The sequence below is a fragment of the Grampus griseus genome, assembly GCF_964374135.1.
Source record: "Grampus griseus genome assembly, chromosome: 11".
Taxonomy (NCBI): domain Eukaryota; kingdom Metazoa; phylum Chordata; class Mammalia; order Artiodactyla; family Delphinidae; genus Grampus; species Grampus griseus.
Genome location: NC_139005.1, coordinates 4,442,634 through 4,467,505, shown reverse-complemented (window position 1 = coordinate 4,467,505; position 24,872 = coordinate 4,442,634). Strand labels below are relative to the sequence as shown.

General features: G+C 41.7%; 1 protein-coding gene across 1 annotated transcript; it reads left to right on the top strand.

The window, feature by feature from the left end:
- Positions 1-5,031: 5,031 nt before the first annotated feature.
- On the top strand, positions 5,032-24,051 carry AKAP3 (A-kinase anchoring protein 3; the record flags this gene model as incomplete). The annotated part of the gene is made up of 3 exons (XM_082666212.1): positions 5,032-5,127; positions 14,680-16,995; positions 23,896-24,051. The coding sequence occupies 3 exons, from the start codon at positions 5,032-5,034 to the stop codon at positions 24,049-24,051; spliced, it is 2,568 nt and encodes an 855-aa protein (XP_082522338.1).
- Between the last annotated feature and the right edge of the window lie 821 nt (positions 24,052-24,872).

Sequence of the window (24,872 nt, the reverse complement as noted above, 5' to 3'; positions counted from 1 at the left end):
ATCCACTTCCATCCTCTCACTGTTAGTTCTGACTCGGTGGCTAGACAACAGAGAACTGGGGGAAGGCAGGATATATGTAGCTCTGTGGAGAAAATGTCTGTACTAACAGGGCAATGGAGGAAGAGGTTATTACTAAGGGAAAGTGAAACTATAGGAGAACCACAGGAAAGCTGAACGGTGAGTGGTACCACTGAGAAAAAGATACACACACACACACACACTTTTCTAATCCTTATTTAAACAAAATCGCATGAAACTGATTTCATCAACAACCAAATTTATTGAGTGTCTACTATACGCCAGGCACTTAGAGAAAGGGAGTGAGAGAGAAAAAGAGAATGGATGTAATAGAATATATTCTTCCTTTTTTAAACTAGTAATAAAAACTAGTCGAGGGGTGGGCTGGGAAAAAAAAAACAAAACTAGTCGAATAAATTTCAAAACTTGATCAGATATGTATCAACCCTGCAAAAGCTTCATTTATGCTGCCTGTAAATTTGAGTTTTTCTGTGAGCTTAGGAACCTTGAGTAAACAAGAGCTCATCCTTATGATGAATACAGGAAACATGTCTCGAGAGGGAGCTGTGGTCTGGGATACAGCACCATAACCAAGCCCCTGTATTGTTGTGCACTCCTGATTCATGACAGGCACTCCTCAGTTATCTCTGAGGTAATAATCACATTGACATTTTTAAGGAACATTTTAGGTCAGTCCTTCCATTGTCCACAGGGTCCCTCTATTGGCCATAGAAAAAATTCTTAGCTTCCGGAATGTTAACCTGCAGAGCTGTAAATATTTCAATGAATATATCCATTGTGGTTTTTTTAAAACGTATTTATTTATGTATTTTTGGCTGTGTTGGGTCCTCGTTGCTGCGCACGGGCTTTCTCTAGTTGCAGCGAGCGGGGGCTGCTCTTTGTTGCAGTGCACGGGCTTCTCATTGGGGTGGCTTCTCTTGTTGCAGAGCACAGGCTCTTCAGTAGTTGTGGCACGCGGGCTCAGTAGTTGCGGCTTGCAGGCTCTAGAGCACAGGCTCAGTAGTTGTGGCGCACGGGCTTAGTTGCTCCGCCGCATGTGGGATCTTCCCAGACCAGGGATCGAACCCGTGTACCCTGCATTGGCAGGCGGATTCTTAACCACTGCGCCACCAGGAAAGCCTTATCCATTGGTTTTAATATTCCCTTTATGGGCCTCAATTTCCTAATCTTTAAAATGAGTATGTTACAATAAATGGTTCCTAAGGTCCATTTATCTTCACATTGTATATAGTTAGCCTTCTTTCCTCATCAAACTTAATAGATAACACAAAGCATCCTTTGCGTCTTTTATTTTCCACCCTAACTCCAGGATATTATTCACCAACTTTGAGGTTAAGAAATGGATGAATCCACTCCTTGGCTCCATTAGTCTCTAGACCCTCCTCTCTTTTCCATTTCGTTATGAGACAGGTATACAGATTCAGGAGTCTGAATATCACTATCATCCAAAGGTATTTAAGTACCTCTTTATATACACTATTATCCAGGACAATTTAGGGAATTTAAAGTCTAAAACAAACTTCATGGATGCAGACCAACATACAGAAGCTATAGAAAATAGAATAAAAACCTCAGGACATATGTGAGTGGAAGTGTTTGCTGACTCTATATAACTAGCAGGTGTGAAAGAAGTACAAGAGTGCTTTTGGCATATCGATTTATTTGTTTTATTGGGATAGGAGGTCTATTAGTAAATCATTGGATAAATATTTACACCTTCGATAAGTCCCTGGGGTGAACATATCCCCCAAAAGAGTCAAGCTTCATGCAGGTCTTAACCAGCCTAGCACACTTGAGCAAGTCATTTCTTTTTTTCTCAGATTCTCCACCTTAAGAAAGAAAAATTGAGCCATCTAGAATTAGAAATAGGCTGTATTCGTATAGTCATTTTTTCAGCAGGCAATTAGAAGGAAAATAATTGATCTGGAAGCTGGTTTTGAAGTTAATTATGAATTCCCTTTGTAACATGAGGATGTATATTTCTCCCGAGTCCTCAAAGGAGTGCCTACAAAGTGTTTCGATTTTTTGTTTTATCTTTTTGGCCGCTGCCATGCAGCATGCGGGATCCTTAGTTTCCCAACCAGGGCTCTAACCTGCGCCCCCTGCAGTGGAAATGCTGGAAGCGCGGAGTCTTAACCACTGAACTGCCAGGGAAGTCCAAAAGTGTTTTGAGATTCATGAACTCAGGGCACTTCTTCTCCATTCTAGCTACTTATCTTCTGACTTCCTATTTAAGCCAGGTTTGAGATTAGGCTAAAAACTTTCAGCGTCCTCGTTGTTAAATTAGTCTGTCTACCAACGATTTGAAGGTGGAGAATAACAGTAGTCATTTCAGAATTATTGGCCAGATGATGAAACCTCTGTTGTCACGTAGGAACCATCAGACTGCACCAAGAATGAGACCTGGAATTTGAATGTGAATGTCATTTTGTGCTCATCACTTATGTACCCCATGTGAAAAATAATAGGTCAAAATCATTATTTGGTAATAAGAGCAATAAAGTTCATATGTAAAATCAGCCATTTTTATTTGTGTCTTTCCATTGCAGGTTCCTTATATTTCATGGCAGGAGGGGTGGATAAACTTAGGAATAGTGAAGACAACAAGAAATTAGTCCAGAGCTTTCCTCATAGCTCAGAACCTGTCCTCAGTAAGAGTAAGTGATCACACAACTTCCTTCCTTTCTGTACTTCATTTCCATCCTTGCTTTTTAATTGTGCTATATAATCTAAGGTCAGTAGATCCTATTGATTTTGTCATTTTCTATTAGAAGTAACTCATTAAGATGAAATGTAAACTGGAGATTAAAAGACCTGCACTGTCAACAGTCCAGGACAGCCTGTTTCCAAGTCTTCTGATTCTTTGGCCAAAGAACAGTGCCCTCCCTTCCTTATGCATGGTAATGGTTCAAGGGTTCGAATATATACACAAAATAGTGAGCTGCTGAGAAACAATACAGGGTTTAACTTCATTGACATTAAAAGCTTCCTTGTTAGGGTTTAAAAAAAAATTAAAATAAGGTACCAAGAAGGTTAGGAAATCTCAGAGAAAATTTTTAAAGAAAAGAATAATTATCTTTCCGGAGCTTGCAAGTCTACTGCGGAGAGGATCTCTCCATATAAGCCCAGGCCCAGGGGTTCTCAATTCTAGATGTACATTAGAATCACCCAGAGAGCTTTTAAGAAATTCAGTGCCTACATTGCCACAGCCTAAAACCACTGAAATAAGATTCTATGGGGATCGGTCTCTCAGATACAGTATTTTTAAACAGTTGATCCTAAGTTTCAGTATTTTTAAACAGGGCGATTCTAAGGTCTAATCAGGGTGGAAAACCCATTGCTTATTCAAGGAATCTACTGTATTGCAGTGTTAGGAAGAGAAAAGAAAGCAGTTTCCCCAGCTCAGTAATCTAAGTTAGTGGGATGTGAAAACAGGAACGCATTCTTTTGGGAGCAAAGAACAGGTGGCTCTTGAAAGATCTTATATTTTCTTTTTAGTAATTACTCATAATGTTACGTATAACAAAAATAATAAATCCACTTACAATTAAGTTTAAATCATGTGTAATCTGTGTTTGAGTTGTGTTGGTTTTATCTGTGGGGGAGATGTATAGCCCACCACGATCTAAAGTCCTTTAAAGCAAATATTTCCAATTAACCAGATATTCAACCGCTAATAATGCTCCATTTATTTCAAGCAATTATTTTTACAACACAATTTCATTGTTAAAAAAATTAGGGTAAGCTTTTGGACTTTATTATAACAGAATTTTAAACCAGTATATTTGTTGGAATTAAAATATAAATATATATGCCTGTTTCACAAAGATGTTTGTGAGGCATTGGGGAGGAAAAATTGGCCATCTTATCCCATGTTGCTTATTAAGAAGTATAGATCTAAGCAACATTTATAACACAAGAAGGGAAACTTCAGTGTGGAAGCCTGGTAATGGCATTCTGTCATGGAAAAAGAGGGCAGAGAGAAGCTGCCCATACTTGTAGATGATCAGTGGGCAAATATGACAACTAGTCCTGTTTCCAAGAACTAGCAAAGATGTGGTGCTGCAGAAAGTGGATGAGACTAAGGCCAAAGGCTAAGGAGTAAGTGGATTAGGGACCATGATGCTCACTTGTGAGATGAGGCAGTGAGAGCAGCGAGTATAAGCAATTCTTCCAAGAAAAATGACTACACATGAGAGAAGAGAGAAATAGTAGCTAGAGGAGGCTTGGGAGGGAAGAATACATGTAAAATAAATTTCAGCTTTCTGGAAGACCAGGTAGATGGCGGTGCCATTACAGAGGTTAGGGAACAGAGCAAAGAGTCGGGAAGCTTATGAAAAAATCAACGTCAGCGAAAGGACATCACTGCCTCCAGGGCCCTTTGGATGGTGCATATGACGTCTCCCTTCTCCTGGCATTCAGATACTTGGTGGAACCTTGGAGAATGAGAATTCCTCCAGGACCCCTGGCTAATTGGAAGAGGGATTAAGGAAGCCCTTAATCTTAAGGAAGAGATACTAGACTTGCTGCTAATATAAGTAAGTTAGTGCTCTAGGAATTAATTACAGTGAAGCCTACGTTACTGTAAAAAGTTGGTGGAGGCAAGAACAGAGAGGGACAAGTAAATTAATTCTACTCTGATCACATTGAGCTTTGAGCCTGTACTGAAAATCCAAGATCTGGAAGGTCTGTCAAGCCAGGACACAGAGAGCAGGACACGTCTGCTTAGGTTCATTCATGAGCAAATCTATATCAAGCACCTCTAGAATACACCAGCCTCTGGCCTCTGCACTAGAGATACATATGCTTAAGAAATCTTCCTGCAGTTGGGAGCTGAGGATGAAAAGGTCCAGAGTTAAGTGGGTGTGGAGTAGCTCTTGGGACAGGTCTCTGTGGAGACCTGTTTTCCACATCTCAGCCTTTTACCTTATTTCTCCTTCCGTAAAACTAGCCCTTTTGATGACCCATTCTCACTTTTTTTTCTTCTTGCAGATGTCGGATAGGGTTGACTGGTTACAAAGCCAAACTGGAGTTTGCAAAGTTGATGTCTATTCCCCCGGAGATGACCTACCCCAGGACTGGAAAATGGTAAGTGTGAGCCGCCTTATAAGTACTGAGTTAGGAATCTGTGCCATTAAGAGTAGCTTTATTCTCTCCACCACCACCTCTTATTCTTGAAGATGAAGTTATTGGGGGAAAGATGAACTCCTTTAGAACAAGTGATATTGTCATTCTGCCTACATCATTCAACTTAGTATCAGGCACCGTAAGTCAGAGTCCTGTCAGAAGATGGAAACCGCACCAGTAACTGAATATTAAAAACCTGTTCAGTGAAAAGTATTTAACTAAATTAACTACTAAAAGCTGTGAAAGAAGACTCAAAGAGTTCCAGAAGCAGCAAACGCAGAAGGCAGCTACTACCCCTAGGCTGAAAGAGTAAACAAGGAAGAAACTAAGGCTCACGAAAGCTCCCTCGCCCTCAACCAAGGCTGCTTCAGATCTCCTTGGAGAGAGTGAGCTGCAACAGGACAGCCACCTGCATCCCAGTGGTGCTGAAGACACTTGCCAGAGGGTACAGGGGGGACAGAAGGGAAACGCCTCCCACCTGTGATGACCACATAGTGCCCCTCCAGTGCCCTAGGTCAACAAAGCCAGCTGCCAAAGGAGAAGTGTTTAGAGTCCAGTTCCAGAGTCACAAAGCAAGACAAAAAAGGGTGGACCTGGAGTTGAGAGACAACAATGAATAACTGGCACAGACACTGTGCTGAGTCTTAGGGTCAGAGATAGATAGAAAAATAAATTAGAATTCTCTCCCTTTAAGGATCTCACAATCTAATGGAATCCCCATTGTAATCCTCATCCTTAGTACTAGCATTTATCAAACATCTACTTGCATGTAATGTTACATGATCCATATTCTGTTTGTCCACAGTCTATTTGGTCTGCCTTACATAGCCTAAGAAAGAAAACATTAACAAATCTACATTAAGACATTCGGACATACAGATACTAGATATCCAATTAATGTAGAATGAGTGCTAACCAAAACTGCTTCCACTAGATCTTTTATTTACTCCTGCCCTTTTCTTTAGAAAAACAACAAAAAAATGAGTTTCAATATTAAATTAACAAAAATTTCTCAATTTTTCAATAAGTGAGAAGCACTCTAGCGGATGTAGTAAAGAATTAAAGTTTCTGTCCTCGTAGACCGTATCATTCATTTGGGAAAATAAAAAATACGCATGTGCTCTAAATAACTAGTAGACACCAATTATAAGAAGTTCGTGGTAGTTTGCCAAATGGATTTTCTGGACAGCAATTGCTCTGGGTGTTTACAGAACAGATCATTTAGAAGTGGGAGATAGGGAACATTTTATAAAGTATGTTTAATTGAGTTAGAGGTGAAGAATAGGACGGGAGGTGTATGTGTTGACTTAACACTAAGCTACTGAAGCAGAAGACGGCTGAGGAGAGAAAATTAAACCCCTTAACCCTTTTCATATTCTCCTTCAGGGCCATGAAAAGTTTCCCTGTTCTTAATTAAGAAAGACTCAGAAATAATGGGGCATCCACCTTCCCCAACTGTTCAAGATGCTAGTCTATAAGAAAGTTAAAGGATGCAAGAGGGCAAAAGGTTTGGAGGAGATGGGTGTTTGATTGTCAACTCCATCAACAGAAAAAGAAACAGGGTTAGTCTTTCCGCCAGTCACTCTGACTTCATCAGCTACTTCTGCAAAATTCTTCTGGATTGAGTGGAGTCATGCACATAGGGTGCACACATTTTAGTTTAAAAAACGTAAATAGAGACAATTGAAAAGCTAAAACCCACCAAGCTAACACAGCTCTTCAGACTCCATCACGAAGCTCGCTGCTGTGCTAGAGGGTTGTTTTTCCTTAACGTTCTGTGAAAAGGATTGAAAAGTAAAATCTACGTCTGCATTATAATAAGACTGTACATGTTACAGCCTAATTTTGGAAACATGCCTATTTGCAAATAGTGTGCCCATCTGTAAAAGTAGGTAACATTAAGGAATAATTTTCAAAAGGCAAAATCGAGACTCTTAATTAGATACAAAAATGAATGCATGTTAAAGATTTTTTCAACTAATTAATGAGGAAATTGGTGAGACGTATTACAGCCAGTGCAAAGGAGAATTTTTTTAAAAGGTATACTTACAGATCAGGAATGTTGAAACGAATGTGCAAATCAAGGCAAAACTGGCCTCTTCCACAGCTAAACCTCCACTGGACAGAAGTTACGTGTTTGTAGACACGTTGAATTATTTTGCATTGCTATCAATTATCTGCAGCTTACAGAGTTGTAAGGTAGCTCACACAGAATCAGAATCAGGTTATGTGGACGGCTATATGCAATGCTCAGTCTCCAGACTATGGACTATAGATAGTGCATAGTTTTCTATTGAAGCACAAATGTTTTTCCTACACTTACCTCCATTTTTATTGAAAAAATCTCAAAATAAGATAAATTTTGATCACAAAATAAGGCTAGTCTCGTCAGATTTGGTCTGATTATTTATATACTTGTAGCAACCAGATAAGCCTTAAGTTTGCTTTACTGGAACTTTTTATAAGGAGTCACAGATTGGCCTTTAACAGGATCTTTTATTTTATTTTAGTTTTGCCTGCGCCGGGTCTTAGTTGCAGCACGCAGGATCTTCACTGCGGTGCACAGGCTTCTCTCTAGTTGCAGCATGCGGCTCCAGAGCCATGGGCTCTGTAGTTTACGGCACGTGGGCTCAGCAGTTGTGGTGCGAGAGCTTAGTTGCCCCGTGGCATGTGGGATCTTAGTTCCCCAACCAGGGATCGAACCCATGTCCCCTGCATTGGAAGGTGGATTCTTAACCACTGGACCACCAGGGAAGTTCCAAATTGGCTTTTAAAGGCCTCCATTGTTTGCTGTCCTGAGAGCAGGGAGTCAAAACTAAGAAACTCTCTCCACCAGGTTTCACCTGCAGTCCCTAGAAAAATAGGCATGCATTCTGTTGGATTCCTGTGAAACTATTGTTCCTAAATAGAGTCTCAGCCACTTATATTAATCATAATTTTTAACCTAAATACTTTCCAATCTATTTCACAAAGAAACCTGGGAGAGAGGAGGTTTACAATGGTGAACTGTCACATAGCAGCTGAAGTGCAGACTAACAGAGCTTATGGACCAGACAGGACGACTCTCTACAGACATACACATCCCTTATACAATCTAAGTGGCAAAAACAAACACATTCATTAACAGACCCAAAGATTTAACCTCTCTATAGTAATAAAAATAGAAAGCAAAAGCATATAAATTATGCTTAGCTATTAGTGTTTCACTGTTCTATCTTACTTAGAAATGATCTAAGTATCCAGTGAATATCCATTAATTAGCTCAATTTAATACCAGTCCAGTGTTTTAAGTTACATAAAGATGTTGGAACTTTATCATCAAGCTGACATACTATAAAACATAATAACTGTTGAAACAAAGTTGGTCAGGATAAATATTCAATTTGATTAAACACATTTATATTTTTCATGATCTTAAACATTAAGTACAAGTAATACTAGCTGATTGGATCTGCATAACCTGTATAAGTTTATGAAGAGCACATCAACATAAAATAAAAACGCATACTTAATGTTATACCTAACTCTGGTAAATCAGAAAAGATGTAGCTGTTTTTATTAAACCAAAGTTATTAAACTAATCTTATTTACCAAAAATTTACCCAACTATGTGAACTTAGACTCCTAAAATATTTCTGAGTTAGGCTCTATAAGAATACTTTTTCCAGTCAGAATAGAGATTCTTTTGCTCAAGAAACGTTATAATATTAACTTGTTAATACCATGTGGAGGTAGGAAGACATTATTACTTACACTTAATGCTTTTCTGAATGGCAGACACGTAATGATTCAAACACTGATAAACAGCTTAGAGCCTCAATTCTAAACTTTCATCCAGTAGATTCAAATGTCCAGTGTTTTTTTTTTTTTTGCGGTACACAGGCCTCTCACCGTCACGGCCCCTCCTGTTGCAGAGCACAGGCTCCGGACGCGCAGGCTCAGTGGCCATGGCTCACGGGCCCAGCCGCTCCGCAGCACATGGGATCCTCCCGGACCGGGGCACGAACCCGTGTTCCCTGCATCGGCAGGCGGACGCTCAACCACTGTGCCACCAGGGAAGCCCAAATGTCCGGTTTTTAACCAAAAAAAATTCACAAGCCATACAGAGAAACAGGAAAGTATGGCCCATTCAAAGGAAAGAAAGAAATCAACAGAATCTGTCTCTGAAGAAGACCCAGTGGCAGATCTACTAGACAAAGACTTTAAAACGACTGTCCTAAAGATGCTCAAAGAACCAAGGGAAAAATGTGGAGAAAATCAAGAAAATGATGTATGAACAAAGTGGAAATATCCATAAAGAGATAGAAAACCTAAAGATAAACTAAAAGAAATTCTGGAGCTGAAAAGTACAATAACTGAAATGAAAATATCACTAGAGGGATTCAAAGGCAGATTTAAGCAGGCAGAAGAAAGAATGAGCAAAATTGAAGATAGGACAATGGAAATGATCAAGTCTAAGGAACAGAAAGAAAAAAAGGATTGAAGAAAAGAAACAGAGCCAAAGGGCTCTGTGGGACACCATCAAGAGAACAAACATGCAGCATGGGAGTCCCAGGAGGAGAAGACAGAAAAAAAGGGACAGAGAGAATATTTGGAGAAATAATGGCTGGAAACTTCCCAAATCTAATGAAAGATGTGAATGTAAACATCCAGAAGTTCAGTGACCTCCCAATAGGATGAAATCAAAAGACCCACACTGGGGTACATCATAATCACAATTTCAAAAGGCAAAGACAGGGCTTCCCTGGTGGCACAGTGGTTGAGAGTCCGCCTGCCGATGCAGGGGACACGGGTTCGTGCCCCGGTCCGGGAAGATCCCACATGCCGTGGAGCGGCTGGGCCCGTGAGCCATGGCCGCTGAGGCTGCGCGTCCGGAGCCTGTGCTCTGCAACGGGAGAGGCCACAACAGTGAGAGGCCCGCGTACCACAAAAAAAAAAAAAAAAAAAAAAAAGGCAAAGACAAATGGAATATGGGTAGAAGTGATGTTTGTCACTTCCAGGCCTGGACAACAAAAGTTTCTCATTCAATCCTCCACAGTCTCTGGTGTTTCCCATACACTGGCTCAAAGGAAAGATTCTGAGTCCCTAAGGGAGGGTGAAACCATGCAAAAGCAGAGCCTGAGTCCCTGAGTCACTGCAAAGAAGGCTGCTCATCAAATGCCCTCTCTAAATGACGTTACACACAGACACTATATACATATTGAATTGTTTTATTATAGTTTATGATACACATCATTCATCTCCCCTAAATCACCTCCGCAAAGTGGGCTATCAGGTTGGTCCCCCTGGTGAATAGTTTGTACACTGGAACCCACTGAGTTTTCCATTTCTTGGAAGTCTTTGCTCTGACTCCACCACCTTTTCTCTGTCCCTTTCTCAGACATGCATACAGGCAGCTCTCTTTCCTACAGCTTCTTCTTAAAACTAAATTTTGTCCTTTTAGAAGTTCACCCTTGTAACTGACCTTTGGTTCAGAAAAATAATTTTTTAAAAGATTCATATGGAAACTCAGTAGTGTCTTCACACCTCCCACCCAGGCTGATGGGAATGAATTGCAGGACACACCCCTAGCCATGCTCTCTTCCAGCACTTCTGTTTTCACCCAGAGCACTGCTTCCCATACACGTAGGAAGTCAAGTTATATTCCCTAGTACGCCACAGTTGGTTAACCGTGTCTCACCACATTACCCTACGATCAAGCGTCTTGACTTCTCCTCCTCTTCTCTTACCCTTCTGAAGTCTAATCTTCACTTGACATGTTTAAGGAGTACTACCTGTCTGATACATTCCATTTCAAGGGTACAGATTATTTTGCACACATTATCTCATTTAATCTTACAATCATATGAGGAAATTATTTAAAAATAATAGTAACTACCATATCCAGCAATTCCACTTCCTGGTATATATCTAAAGGAAACAAAGTCACCATCTCGAAGAGATATCTGCACCTCTGTGTTCATTGCAGCATTATTAACAACAGCCAAGACATGGACAACAACCCAAGTGTCCATTGACAGGCAATGAATAAAGAAAATGTGGTTCATATGTACAGTGGAATATGAGAAGAAGGAAACCTTGCCATTTGTGACAATAGCTGCTATGTGAAATAAGTAAGACAGAGAAAGACAAATACCATATGATCTCACTTATATGTGGGCTCTAAAAAAAAAAAAGGACACATAAACTCATAGGTGCAGAGAACAGATTGGTGATTGCCAGAGGTGGGTGGGCAAAATGGGTGAAGGAGGTCAAAAGGTACAAATTTCCAGTTATAAAATAAATAAATCCTGGGGGTATAATGTACAGCATGGTGACTATAGTTAATAATACTGTAGTATGTATTTTGTATATTTGAAAGTTGCTAAAAGAGTAGATCTTAAAAGAGCTCAGCACAAGAAAAAAATTTTTGAACTATGTGTGGTGATGGTGGACGTTTGACTTGTTGTGAGATGATCATCTCACAATACGTATACAGATATCGAATGATTACAGGTGTTGTACACCTGAAACTCATGTAATGTTATATGTCAACTATATGTCAATGGAAAAAAAAAAAACTTTTAGTCATGTGTCAAAGGTAAACATAGAAACCCCAAACTCACCTGTCCGGAGGTTAAAGAACCCTTCTCCTTCCAACTAGGCACAAAATTCCAAACTGATTTGAGCTTAAGGTAGGCAAAAAATACTAGCAAAATAGATTTTCTGTTGTCTGTCACCAACAGAGAATAGATCTCTATAAACCATTAATCCATTAAAGAAATCACCAAATGGTGATACAATAAAACCACATTCTCAAGCATTGCTGCCACTGGTGATTATTGGCCATGGAAGAACCAAAATGAAAACCAAAACCAAAATTCGTAGAGAGGAAAATTAAAACTAAAAAACAGAACGTCTGCAAAGTTCTGTTGCCCTTTGGATTCACCTCTGGGGGCCTAAGGAAAGACGCACCTGGTACACCATCCTCATGATGACGTTTACCTCTGTTAGGCAAAGCTGCTGGACATCTGGCAGAGACTTCCAAAACTGTTAAAAGATCATTTTCAGAGAAAGGTGAAATAATGACTTTCCTATGAATATAAAAATAAATCGTGAAAGATTTTATTTAACTCATTAATGAGGAGCTGGTGCAGTTCAAAGGAGAATCAAAGGAAAGAGACATATATAGATCAGGAATATTGAAGTGAATGTGCAAACGGAAGCAAAACTGACCTTTTCCACAGTGGGAGAGACAGTAAGTAATTCTTCCCTGGTCAGAATTAACATGTGTGTAGACAAGAATTATATTGCATTGCTATCAGTTATCTACAGTTTACAGAGTTATCAAATAGCTCTGAGAGAATCAGAATCAGAAAATGTGGAAAGGTATGCTATAGATTATGCATAGTTTTCTACTAGAGCACAAATTTCCTTATAGTAGCTATTATTCAAATTAGCAGAACCATTTAGGAGGACTCTGAACCAAGCTCGGTAGCCCACAAGCAACTTAAACAAGCCTGTAGAGGTCCAGCTGCTTTTCTCTTCTTCCCAAGTCATCCAAACATAACAGAATACTGTAGGGGTGGAGAGTGCCAATTTTAGAGTCCAAACTAGATTTGAATCCTAGCCCCCATCGTGTAGTAGCTGTGAGATGTTAGTCAGTATTTAACTTCTCTAAGCCTCTTTTCCACCTGTGAAACTGGTAGAGGGATACCCACCTTACAGGGTATGTATGAGAATTAAATAAAATAACATGCATAGAGCACTAAGCACAGTGCCTGGTAGTAGACCTAAGTATTGAACAAATAGTAGCCAGCAATTCTATGATACTTGGTAGTTAAAATAGCAAATTATGCTTTAAAGATGGGCAGTACCTGTGGTCCTCCCCAGATAGATATAACTCGTTATTACAACGATCCTTTACATTTGATGGTAAGTAGGATACTTTTACATACATTCTTACTTTAGCCTATGTTCAAGTGAAGATTGTAGATTACAGTAGGTGAACATATAAATATGTCCATGTGCTTATCACAGCTAATGTCCACCGAAGAATCTGCATTCACTCAAAACTAATAAATTGTCCACAGATACTAAGTCCTCAATTACAAATCAGATTTTTAACTTAAGTCACGTCAAAGAGTCCACTGGAAGCCATTGAACATATCAGATTGTGCTTGTGTAGCCCAGTAAAGCGATGAATTGGGCACAACTGTCCTTGAATTTTCTAATTTTTTGAAAACTATGCTGGAATAAAGAGACCTAAACAAAACAGATCAACCATAAAAAAATAACAATTAGTAGCAATACATGAAATCTCTGATTCAGCTCAAATGCTACCTCTGTAGCTGCTGACAGTCAGATCTTTTTTTATATATAAATTTATTTATTTAATTTATTTTTTGGGCTGCATTGGGTCTTCGTTGCTGCGCACGGGCTTTCTCTAGTTGCAGCAAGTGGGGCCACTCTTGGTTGCGGTGCACGGGCTTCTCATTGTGGTGGCTGCTCTCTCTTTTTTTAAAGTATTTTAAAAATTTATTTATTTATTTTTGGATGCGTTGCATCTTCATTGCTGTGTGCGGGATTTCTCTAGTTGCAGCAAGTGGGGCCACTTTTCATTGCGGTGCCCGGGCTTCTCATTGCAGCGGCTTCTCTCGTTGCGGAGCACGGGCTCTAGGCGCACGGGCTTCAGTAGTTGTGGCACGCGGGCTCAGTAGTTGTGGCTCTTGGGCTCTAGAGCTCAGACTCAGTAGCTGTGGCACACGGGCTTAGTTGCTCCACGGCATGTGGGATCTTCCCAGACCAGGGCTCGAACCCATGTCCCCTGCGTTGGCAGGCGGATTCTTAACCACTGCACCACCAGGGAAGCCTGCAGTGGCTATCTTGTTGCGGAGCATGGGCTCTAAGTGTGTGGGCCTCAGTAGTTGTGGCACACGGGCTCAGTCGTTGTGGCTCACGGGCTCGAGAGCGCAGGCTCTGGAGTTGTGGCGCACGGGCTTTGTTGCTTCTCGGCATGTGGGATCTTCCTGGACCAGGGATCAAATCCATGTCCCCTGCTTTGGCAGGTGGATCCTTAACCACTGAGCCACTGAGGGAGCCCTGACAGTCATATCTTAAGGACAGTTGTTTTTAGAGTCAGTATAGTGCAGTGGCCAAGAGCATGGGCCCTGGAGTCACTGCCTGGGTTGGAATTCCTCCTCCGTCAATGATTATAGCTGTATAACCTGAGGTAAGAAACTGACTTAAATCTCTCAGTTCTTCAATGTCCTCTTCTGTAAAATGTGGGTAATAAGAGAGCTAGCATTTAAGTTTACTGCCAGAATAATATTAAATGAGATAACAGGCCTAAAATACTTGCAGCAGTGCCTGATACCTAGTAAGCACTCAATAAATGTCAGTTACATCTATGGGGCTGACGGAGCAGTTAAGACTTGAGAGAGTGACCATTTTTGTAACTGCTCTTTGAGGTTGTCCTGAATATCCCATATCTTTGCGTTGTTGTAGTTGGATGAATCCTTGTCTGTTTTTCAGGAAGACTCACATGATCCCATCAGGGTGCTCAGCTGGCTCCGCAGAGACCTGGAGAAAAGCACAGCAGAGTTCCAAGATGTTAGATTCAAGCCTGGAGAAGCATCATTAGGTGGGGAAATGGTCCACTCAGGAGACCCACACAAAAGTTTCTGTGTGGACTATTATAACACCACCAGCAAGGGCAGTCCAGGGAGGTTGCATCTGGAGATGAGTCACAGAGAGAACCCTTGTCAGGGCCCCAGTGCCCACGCGGGTAACAGGAGCTCCATAGACGAAGTCTCCTTCTACGCCAACCGCCTCACAAATCTCGTCATAGCCATGGCCCGCAAGGAGATCAACGAGAGGATTGACGGCTCTGAGAGCAAATGCATCCATCAGTCAGTGTACGTGGGGGATAAGCCCGCACCCAAAAAAAGCCTGAGCAAGGTGGCATCAGAGCTGGTGAACGAGACTGTCTCCGCCTGTTCCAGAAACTCCACCTCGGATAAGCCTCCTGGCTCCTCTGACAGAGCCTCAGGAACATCACAGAGTCCCGTGAATTTAAAATACAAAAGTGCTTTGAAGATCAAGGACAGCACCAAGGAAAGCAGGGGTCCAGACGACAAGCCTTCTTCTAAGAAGTCTTTCTTCTATAAGGAAGTGTTTGAATCTTGTAACGCAAGTGATGCCACAGAGGGCAGAAGGTCCTTACCCGCAGAGGGAGAGATGTTGAGAGAGCAGGAAAAGCCCAATGACTTCACAGCTTCTGTCAGTCAAGGGATCATCACCTATGCTAACAGTGTGGTGTCTGATATGATGGTCTCCATCATGAAGACACTGAAGATCCAAGTGAAGGACACGACCATTGCCACCATCCTGCTAAAGAAGGTCCTGATCAAGCACGCGGAAGAGGTGGTCTCAGATCTCATCGACTCCTTCATGAAGAACCTCCACGACGTCACAGGGGCCCTCATGACTGATACGGACTTTGTCTCGGCCGTGAAAAGAAGTCTCTTCGTTCATGGAAGCCAGAAGGCCACAGATATCATGGATGCCATGCTGAGTAAACTCTACTCAGTGATATTTGCCAAGAAACCTCCTGAGACTGTCAGGGAAACCAAGGACAAGTCTGAGAGTTATTCCCTCATGTCCGTGAAAGGAACGAGTGACCCTAAAAACCGAAACGTCAGCTTTGCATCCATGAAATCTGAAGGTAAATTGAGGGAAAAAATAGGCTCTCCTGCACCCAAACCCGAGAAGGAGAAGACTTGTGTTGAAACTCTGGGCGAGCACATCATCCAAGAGGGCCTGTCCCTGTGGCATAAAAACCAGCAGAAAGAAGGAAAATCTCCAGACCTCCAGTGTGCACCGCTTGCAGCTTCCAACAAACAGCATAAACCTGCGCCAGACTCTCCCTCGGGAGTTCCTCTCGATCCTAGCAACCTCAGTCCCTCTACGCATCACCCAGAGAAACTGGAGAATTTTATGCATGACTCTGAGTCCTGGGCCAGGGACCTGATCGTATCCGCCTTACTTCTGATTCAGTACCACCTGGCCCAGGGGGGAAGCATGGATGCACAGAGTCTCCTTAAAGCTGCTGGCGGCACCAACTTGCAGGCCAACAACAAGTCCCCTGCAGTTTCTGATGAGTCCGGCCTTAGGTCTCCTCATATGGGGGTTGACCAAGAAGCAGCAGAAAAGAAGGATCTAATGAGCGTTTTCTTCAACTTCATCCGGAACTTACTCGGTGAGACCATTTTCAAGAGCGACCGTAGCTCTGAACCCAAGCCAACTAAGGAAGAAGACAGTCCCCAGTGTGAAAGACCTGTAAGTCCTTCTCCCATCAAACTAAATGAAGGCGATGAGGCTGGAGGTACTTTTGCTGGGCTGACCAAGAAGGTTGCTAACCAGCTAGATGACCACATGAACAAGCAAATGGTAGAACATCTGATGGACTCAGTGATGAAGTTGTGTCTCATTATTGCCAAGTCCTGTGACTCTCCATTGGCAGAAGTAGAAAGTAATAAGTCTGGGGACACCAACAGGCCAACTTCATCCTCCCCAGATAGTCTACATGAGTGTTTGTCAACCAAGGGCACAGGGGCAGCAGAGATCCTCCTGAAGAATGCTTATGAAGCTATCTACAACGAATTGAGAGGCATATCAGCACCGCTCCCCGAAGGGTCTGCAGCACCCAAAGTGATTGTCAGCAGTCACAACCTAGCCGATACGGTTCAGAACAAGCAACTCCAAGCCGTTCTTCAATGGGTGGCCGCCTCTGAGCTCAATGTCCCCGTGTTGTACTTTGCTGGTTATGATGAAGGAATCCAGGAGAAGGTAAGGAAGTAGAATCGGGAATTTGGGAAGATTTTTTAGGGGTTAATTAGGGTTTTAAGTTCTTTTTTTCTTTCTGAATGGAAAGAGAGCCACGAGAAGGGTAGAATGGGGACAGTAAAAATTTGAAGCTCATGCCTCATGGTAGAGATAATGGGTAAATTAAAATTCAATTTTGCCCACTAGGAGGCGTATCAAAGGGTAAAAGGGAGATAAATCATTTTTTTTCCTCTTTTTTTTTCTGCGTATATTGATGGGAGTGCACAAATAAGGAACCTCCAAGAGACTTGGTGAAAGAATCAGATTAAGGTCTGGGCTCAGGTTGAATTCTGCATGACAGCTTTGCCCAAAGAACGAGAAGGAGCTGCTGGGAAGCATCCCATCCTGGGGATGTGCTGCTGGGCCGGGGAGGCGGGGGGGGGGGGGGGGGGGGGGTGGGGGGTGGTGAAGGGTGGATTGATGGCCTTTTCAAGCCTGTCATTCCTCTCTTAGCTGGTGGTCTAGGAAGTGTTGGGGATTTGAAGGGATTCAATAAATAACATCCCTCTTCCCCTCACCGTGGGTTCTGAGTCAGTTGAGAAGTAAGACCAAAGAATAAGGCAGATGGAAAATCAGCTTATTGCTGTTCTTACTGGTAAAGGTAAGTGTGCCTTCTAACTCCTTTCTTCTCCCAGGTTAGGCCTTGGAACTGCTCACTGAAGGGAAATTTGGGGTCCAGAAAGCTTTTGTTTATGTAGTTGCCGTTTCATGCTAGTGTGGGAGAATTAAGAGAGGCCATCTCCACAGCACGCACGCACACACACACACACTCAGGATTTTTTATTATTTTCCCTCAATTGAGAAAAGTAGAACAATGGCATTTTAAGTAGTAGAAGGTGGCACGAGAGGCTGGGATTATTTATAAAAAGCATTCATCTTCTTAGAAACCAGAGGATGTGGAGAAAGAGGCTTTCTCTGTTTAATATGGGGTATTAGTAACCCTCGTAACTGGGTTACTTGGTTTATCTGATGACCGGGAAGACACAGAACTGTGTAGCATACAGAATAGGCCACACTCAGCCTAAGCGAGAAACTGTGTCATCTGTAGACTTGCTACTCGTGCGGTCTGTGGACCGACAGCATTGGCATCGCCTGGGAGCTCAGTACAAGTGCAGAATCTCAGGCTCCACTCCTGACCTACTGAATCAGAGTCTTCGCTTTAGCAAAATCCCCAGGTGATTTGTGTGCATATGTTCCACTTGGGCTAAAGGACAGAACGTGGAGATCCAATCTTAGGTTTATCCCTAAGAGTCCTCGGCAAGTTCTGTCTCTTTACAGTTTTTCCAGTCTGTACAACAGACAAGTGTTTTGGCAAGTAGTAATTAGCGGATGGGCCTGTATTCACAAAAGCTGTAGACGGATGCAAAAAATCTAAAAAGCCTAGCTTTCATGTGCACAGTGTGAAGCGGGCTTTGTTCTGACACCATCTTTTAAGTCATCCCCATCATACATAACACATTCTGATTTTAGGTTATTTTGAATCAGAATGTCTGTGATAGAATTCTCTAAAATGGGGACAGTGGACTTGCAGGCCTCCTTGTTCTACACACACGCACATCTTTGCCCAAAGTAAAGACTGTCATCTCTTTCCTTGAAGAGTGGAAGGGTTGGGCAGCAGCGTGTCCAACTTCAACTGAGTGGATTTGCTCTGAGCGTCAGTATATGTTTAAGAACAGCTGGACGAAGTCTACATCAAAGAAACTACCTAAAAATGAGTCACAATTTGTTTTTGGAAAGAGATTTAATTAACATATGCAAATATTTTCACACGATGCAGGTGATTGAACCTGGTAACACTGGGATGCCCATGAGCCCAATTCCTTTAAACAAATTTGCATCCATTTTTGAAGAAGTATGTGTGCATAGTTCAAAATCCAAAGGCACAAAAAAAGATGCACACTTAAAATTAAGGGCTTTTTCTCATCTTTATCTCCCATCCCATTGCCCTCCCTGGAGAAAACCATTCTGATCAATTTCTTGTTTATCCTTCCAGAAATGCCTATGCATGTACAAGTTAATACTTTTATATACTTATCTTTCTTTAAGTCACAAATGGTAGTCTTTTATCTATGTGTATATATTCTCTTCTGCAACATATAGAGTTGCCACATTCTTTTCTAATGGCTGCATATTTACTGTATGCAGGTGCTGTATGTCACCACTCTTCTATGGATGGACATTTCAGTTACCAGTATTTTGCTGCTATAAGCAATGCTGTATGCACAGATTCCAATGTATCTGAGCATGTGCTTGTAGATTGGATATGTATTCCCCAATGCCTTTTGTAGAGCTTGCACCAACAATATGACAGTGTCTACTTGCCACAGTTTAACCAACAGTCCATTCCAGACTTTTGACCTTTGCCAGGTGTCGCCTTACTTTTCACATATCTTATTAGGAACGAGGGTGAATACCATTTCATATGTTTAAGAGCCATTTTTCAGTCCTTTTTCATGGATGAATTACTTGTTCATGCCCTCTGCCCATTTTTCTGTTGGGTTGTTGGTCTTTTTTTCTTTATCTCTGAGAGTTTTTTTATATACAAGGAAATTAGCCTTTGTGATATTTTTATCATTTGACTTTTGATTGGTGTTTTTTGTTGTTTTTGCCATACAGAATTTTGAAAATGTTTATGTAGTCAAATATGACAGTTTATCTTTTATTTTTCCTAGATTTTGTGTCATATTTTGGAAAACATTCTCTACCACAAAATATTAACAAGACTTCCCCATGTTTTTCTTCTAGTATCTTTATGATTTTTTAAAAAAATGTTTAAAACTTTGATCCATGTTGAATTTGTTTTCACATAAGGTGTGATGTAGGGATGCAATCTCTTATTTTTTTTTCCAGATAGCTGTCTTTTTTTTTTTTAACATCTTTATTGGAGTATAATTGCTTTACAATGTTGTATTAGTTTCTGCTGTATAACAAAGTGAATTAGCTATACATATACGTATATCCCCATATCCCCTCCCTCTTGCGTCTCCCTCCCACTCTCCCTATCCCATCCCTCTAGGTGGTCACAAAGCACCAAACTGATCTCCCCGTGCGATGCAGCTGCTTCCCACTAGCTCAGATAGCTATCTTTGTTTTTTTTTCAAAGCCTTCTATTCCATTGAATCATTTGTCTATTCTTACTAGTTTAATACTATCTTCATAGCATATTGATTTAATTACTGTAATTCTATAATATGGTTTAATATCTGATAAGGACTAGAGACTCCTTATTTCTCTGTCTCAGAAATTTTCTAGGCGTTATTTCTCAGTTTCACCCCCAGCTGCAGGCAACCATCAACCTGCTTTCTAGCATTACAGATTTGCCTCTCCGACATTTTACATAATGGAGTCATAAACTGTGCAGCCTTTTACATCTGCCTCTGTACACCTAGCATAACGTTTTTGAGGTGTATCCATACTGCAGTATATGTCAGTAGTTCATTTCTTTTATTGCTGAATATTTTCTATGTTTTCTCTGTCCACTCACCAGTTAACAGACATCTGGGTTGTTCCCACTAGTTGGCTATTATGAATAACGCTTCTGCGCACATTCACATGCACATCTCTGTGTGGACATAACGTTTTCATTTCTTTTGGGTGACAAGGAGTGTAACTGCTGCATCTTACGGTAAGTGTACTTTCTTAAGAAGCTGTCAAACTGTTTTCCAAAGTGGCTGTACCATTTTACGTTCCTACCAGCAATTTTTGTTGATTTCAGTTTCTCATTATTCTTTTTTTTTTAAATTATAGCTGTTACAGTGGTTTCTGAGTGTGGATTTAATTTGACATACATACATTAAAATGACTAAAGATGTTGAACATCTTTTTTATGTGTTCATTAGCCATTCATATATATTCTTCGATGAGTTGTCTGTGTAAATCTTTTGCCTATATTTTGACTGGGTTACAAGAATATAAAGTTACAAGAATTCTTTATGTATTCTGGATACAAGTCCTTTATCAGATATGTATGATTTGCAAATATTTTCTCTCAGTATGTATCTTGTCTTTTTACTTAATGGAGTGCTTCAAAAAGCAAAAGTTTTTAATGATGACATCTAATTTATCACTTTTTGCTTTCATTGCTTGTGCTTTTGATGTCATATCTGATAAATCTTTGCTTAGCTCAGTGGTTCTCAACTGGAGGCAGTTTTGCCCCCAAGGGACATTTGGCAGTGCCTGGAGACGTATTTTCTTGTCACAACTGGGAATGGGCAGTCTAGTGGGGAGAGGCCAGGGATGCTATAAACATCCTACAGTGCACAGAACAGCCCCTCAGCAAAGAATTACCTGGTCATAAGGTCAGTAGAGCCAGATTGCGAAACCCTGACCTAATAACCAGGGTCATGAAGATTCTCTTGTTTCTTTTCTTCTAAATAATAATTTCAGCTCTAATATTTAGGTCTGTGACCCATTTTGAGCTCATTTTCATGTATAATATGAGGTAGGTGTCTAGATTCTAGATTCACACTTCTGCGTGTGGGTATGCAGTTGTCTTCAGCACCTTTGTCGAAAAGACAAATGGACATCTGGCCCTTTTGAATTCTTCCCCCTTTATACCAACAGAATCACCACAAATGTTGAAGTTCAAGCTCTCTTTTGATTGGTGTTTTCATGGTACGTCTTTTGCCATAATTCTACTTTTAGCTTACCTATATCACAAAATGGTACAGCCACTTTGGAAAAGAGTTTGACAGTTCCTTAAGAAAGTATACTTACCATAAGGTGGTTCACGTTACCATTTTCCATAGGCAACGTAAGTAGGGTCATTTTTTTTAAACTATTCTGACAGCAGTTGGTGTGTTTAGACCATTTACAGTTAGCCTAATTATTGATATGCTTGGATTTAGGCCTATTATTTTAATGTTGGTTATGTTTATTCTCTCTGCTTTTCCTGTTTTTCCTTTTGTTGCCTTCTTTTGGATTATTTAAACAGTTTTTAGTTGTCCATTTTAATCTATCGTGTTTTCGTCTGCATCTCTTTGTGTAGTTTTTTAGTGGTTTCTCTGGGGATCACGATAACATACCTAACTTTTCAGAGTCTAACTAGAGTCAATAGTTACCACTTAAATTGGAATGTAGAAATCTTCCTACCATATAGGTCCCTTTACTCTTCTGCCTTAGGTTGCAGTTATTTTATGTATTTAGTTGCAAAAATCCTTAGGCAATGTTATTTTTGCTTTCAACCGTAAAGCACATTTTAAAGAATGGAGGCGAATCGTTTACCGTTTATCCTGAGATTTTGACTGTCTCTTTTGTTCTTTGTTCACTCCTTACGTTCCCAGTTTCCTTCTGATACCATTTTCCTTTTGCCCGAACAACAAGAGTGCATTTTCTGGCAATGAATTCTCTTAATTTAATACGAATTTTTCTTTATTTGACCTTCATTCCTGAAGTATATGTTTGCTGGACATAGAATTCTGGTTTGATAGTTCTTTTCTTTTAGTGCTTAAAAAGTGCTGTTTCACCTCCTCTGTCCTCTATGGTTTCTGACGAGAAACCTGCTGTCGTTCGAATTGTTCCCTTTCACAAAATGTGCCATTTTTCTCTGACGGCTTTTCGATTTTTTTTTTTCTTTTTCTTCAGTTTTCAGCAATTTGACTGCAGCGGGTCTTGAAGTGAATTTCTTTGGGTTCATGTTGTTTCAGCTTCACTACGCTTCTTGAATGTGTCAGTTATGTCTGTTGGCAAATAGGGGAAGCTTTCACTAAGTATGTGTTCTGTACTCCCCTCTTTCTCCTCTCCTTCTGGGATTCTAATGGCATAGAGGTAAACCTTTCGGAATTGTTTATTTTCTCAGTCGTTTTGAAAGAGGCTGAATCAGTCTCTTACCCTGTTCAGCGTGACGCACTTCTTCAGGTTGACTGGGTTTCCTCTCTCATCTCCGTCCATTTAGTTTTCATTTGGGATTTTGTATTATTGTTTAGTTCCAAAATTTCCATTTGGGTCTTCTTTATATCTCCTCTTTGCGGAGACTCTGTCTTTCCATTTGTTTCAGGAGTATCCTCATTATTGGGTTGGCCAAAAAGTTCATTTGGGTGTAGCCGAAGATGTGATGGGAAACCCCGAACGAACTTTTTGGCCAACGCAATACTTCAGTCTGCACGGAATTTCCCCTGGAACAGTTCCTGATTTTTGGCCTGTTCATTTGCCCTTTGACTTTCTCACACAGTCAGGTGCGGAATGCACAAAATATAAACTTTGATTCCTTTGTTGCTGCGAGGATTCCGGGTGGGATAGCAATGGACTGTGCTCACATTAGAATACTTGCTTTGGCTCATGGTTTCTCATTTTAAGCTTGGGAAGAGACCTGGGTATGAGTATTACCTCTGCTAATTTCTAGCATTGTATTACTGACAGTCTTCACCTCTCCGGGCAGCGTTTTCGTGGGGGTTGAATGGATCTTTGAGTCACCTTCCTGCTCTAACATCCCAGTGTTGTCTGGTCTATGGGGCAGGGAAAGCAGCACCCACATTTGTCCTTTGTCTCTTTCTCTCCTGCCCTTGTCAGTCTTGGGACAATGATGGAGCCCGTTTTATGATGCTACAGTCAACTTAAGAACTTTAGAATCCTGAGAAGGCAAGAAGACCATTGACCAAACACCCACTGGGAGCAGGAGGTTTTTAGTCTTAGTGGGAAATCACATTTTCCGTATCACGGACAGGGGGATGTTACTTAAATCAAGGGCGATGTAACCACCTTTCTTCTGTCAGACAGGCCAGCGAGCGGCCCGGTTACGGACATCTCCTCAGCGTCCCCCTCGAGGCCCCCCCGCCGCAGGGGCTCTTTTGCCCTCGCCTCGGCAGCCCTTCCCCGCCCTCGGTGGGATGCTCGGCCGCTCACCACTGCTTTCCTTCCCTCCCTCAGCTACTTCAGCTCTCGGCAGCCGCCATGGAAAAAGGGCGCAGCGTAGGTGAGGTTCTGCAGTCGGTGCTGCGCTATGAGAAGGAACGACAGCTGCACGAGGCTGCGGGCAACGTCACGCGGCTGCAGCTGCTGGACTGGCTGATGGTGAACCTGTGATGGGGCCGCTGCCCTCCCCTCTTCCCGCGCTGGGCCCGGCCCTCGTCCCCTCCCTGCCTTCTCACCTCCGCAGCCCCCGCCTCCGTATCATCACAGAGCCCCAGCGTCACCTTCATACCACTCACATCCAAGACACGTCATCTTGTGCTAGTCCCTGGATTTCGCATTTTCCTGTCCATGTGAGCAAGGACATTAAAAAAAAAAAAAAAAAATGGCTTCGGGTATTTTGTTTCCTTGGCATCCAATGGGACGGTAAGGTGAAGCAATCTCAGCAAGGAGAAAGAACCCGATGGCTAATAGCAGAAGAAAACTGCTGCCGGCCTGAGAGACCCCAGCAGACGCCGTTTGGCCTGTTGTCTCTGGATCCCCCCCGTCAGTGCCTTGCGGCTCCCCTGCTCTCAAGTGGTTCCTAAAAATAAGCCACAATTCATCAAGCGTCATTTCAGCCCTTTATAACCTTGTAAGTATTTTTCAGTATCCGATCTAAATCCTCCTAATTAGGCTGCCAGGACTTGGCTCCTTGTCCTGTCTCCGCAGCACAACTGTCCACCTCAGCTCTATCCGTGGTTGCACAGTCGGTGTCAAAAAAGGTCCAGAACACCTGAGTTCTGTTGCCAGTTCTGAACCTTTCTGGCTGTAGGACCTGGGACGAGTCACCTCTCCTGACACTGCTCTGACTTAATGTCCATGTCACCCCGCTTTAGAAGCATTTTCTGAAGTTTACATTCTCCAGCTATTTTTTATTCTCCATCCTTCCTTTTAGAAACTTCCTCCTCCTCTGGTTTCTAGTTTCCCTATTTTTCTATGTCTCTCAGGGGCTC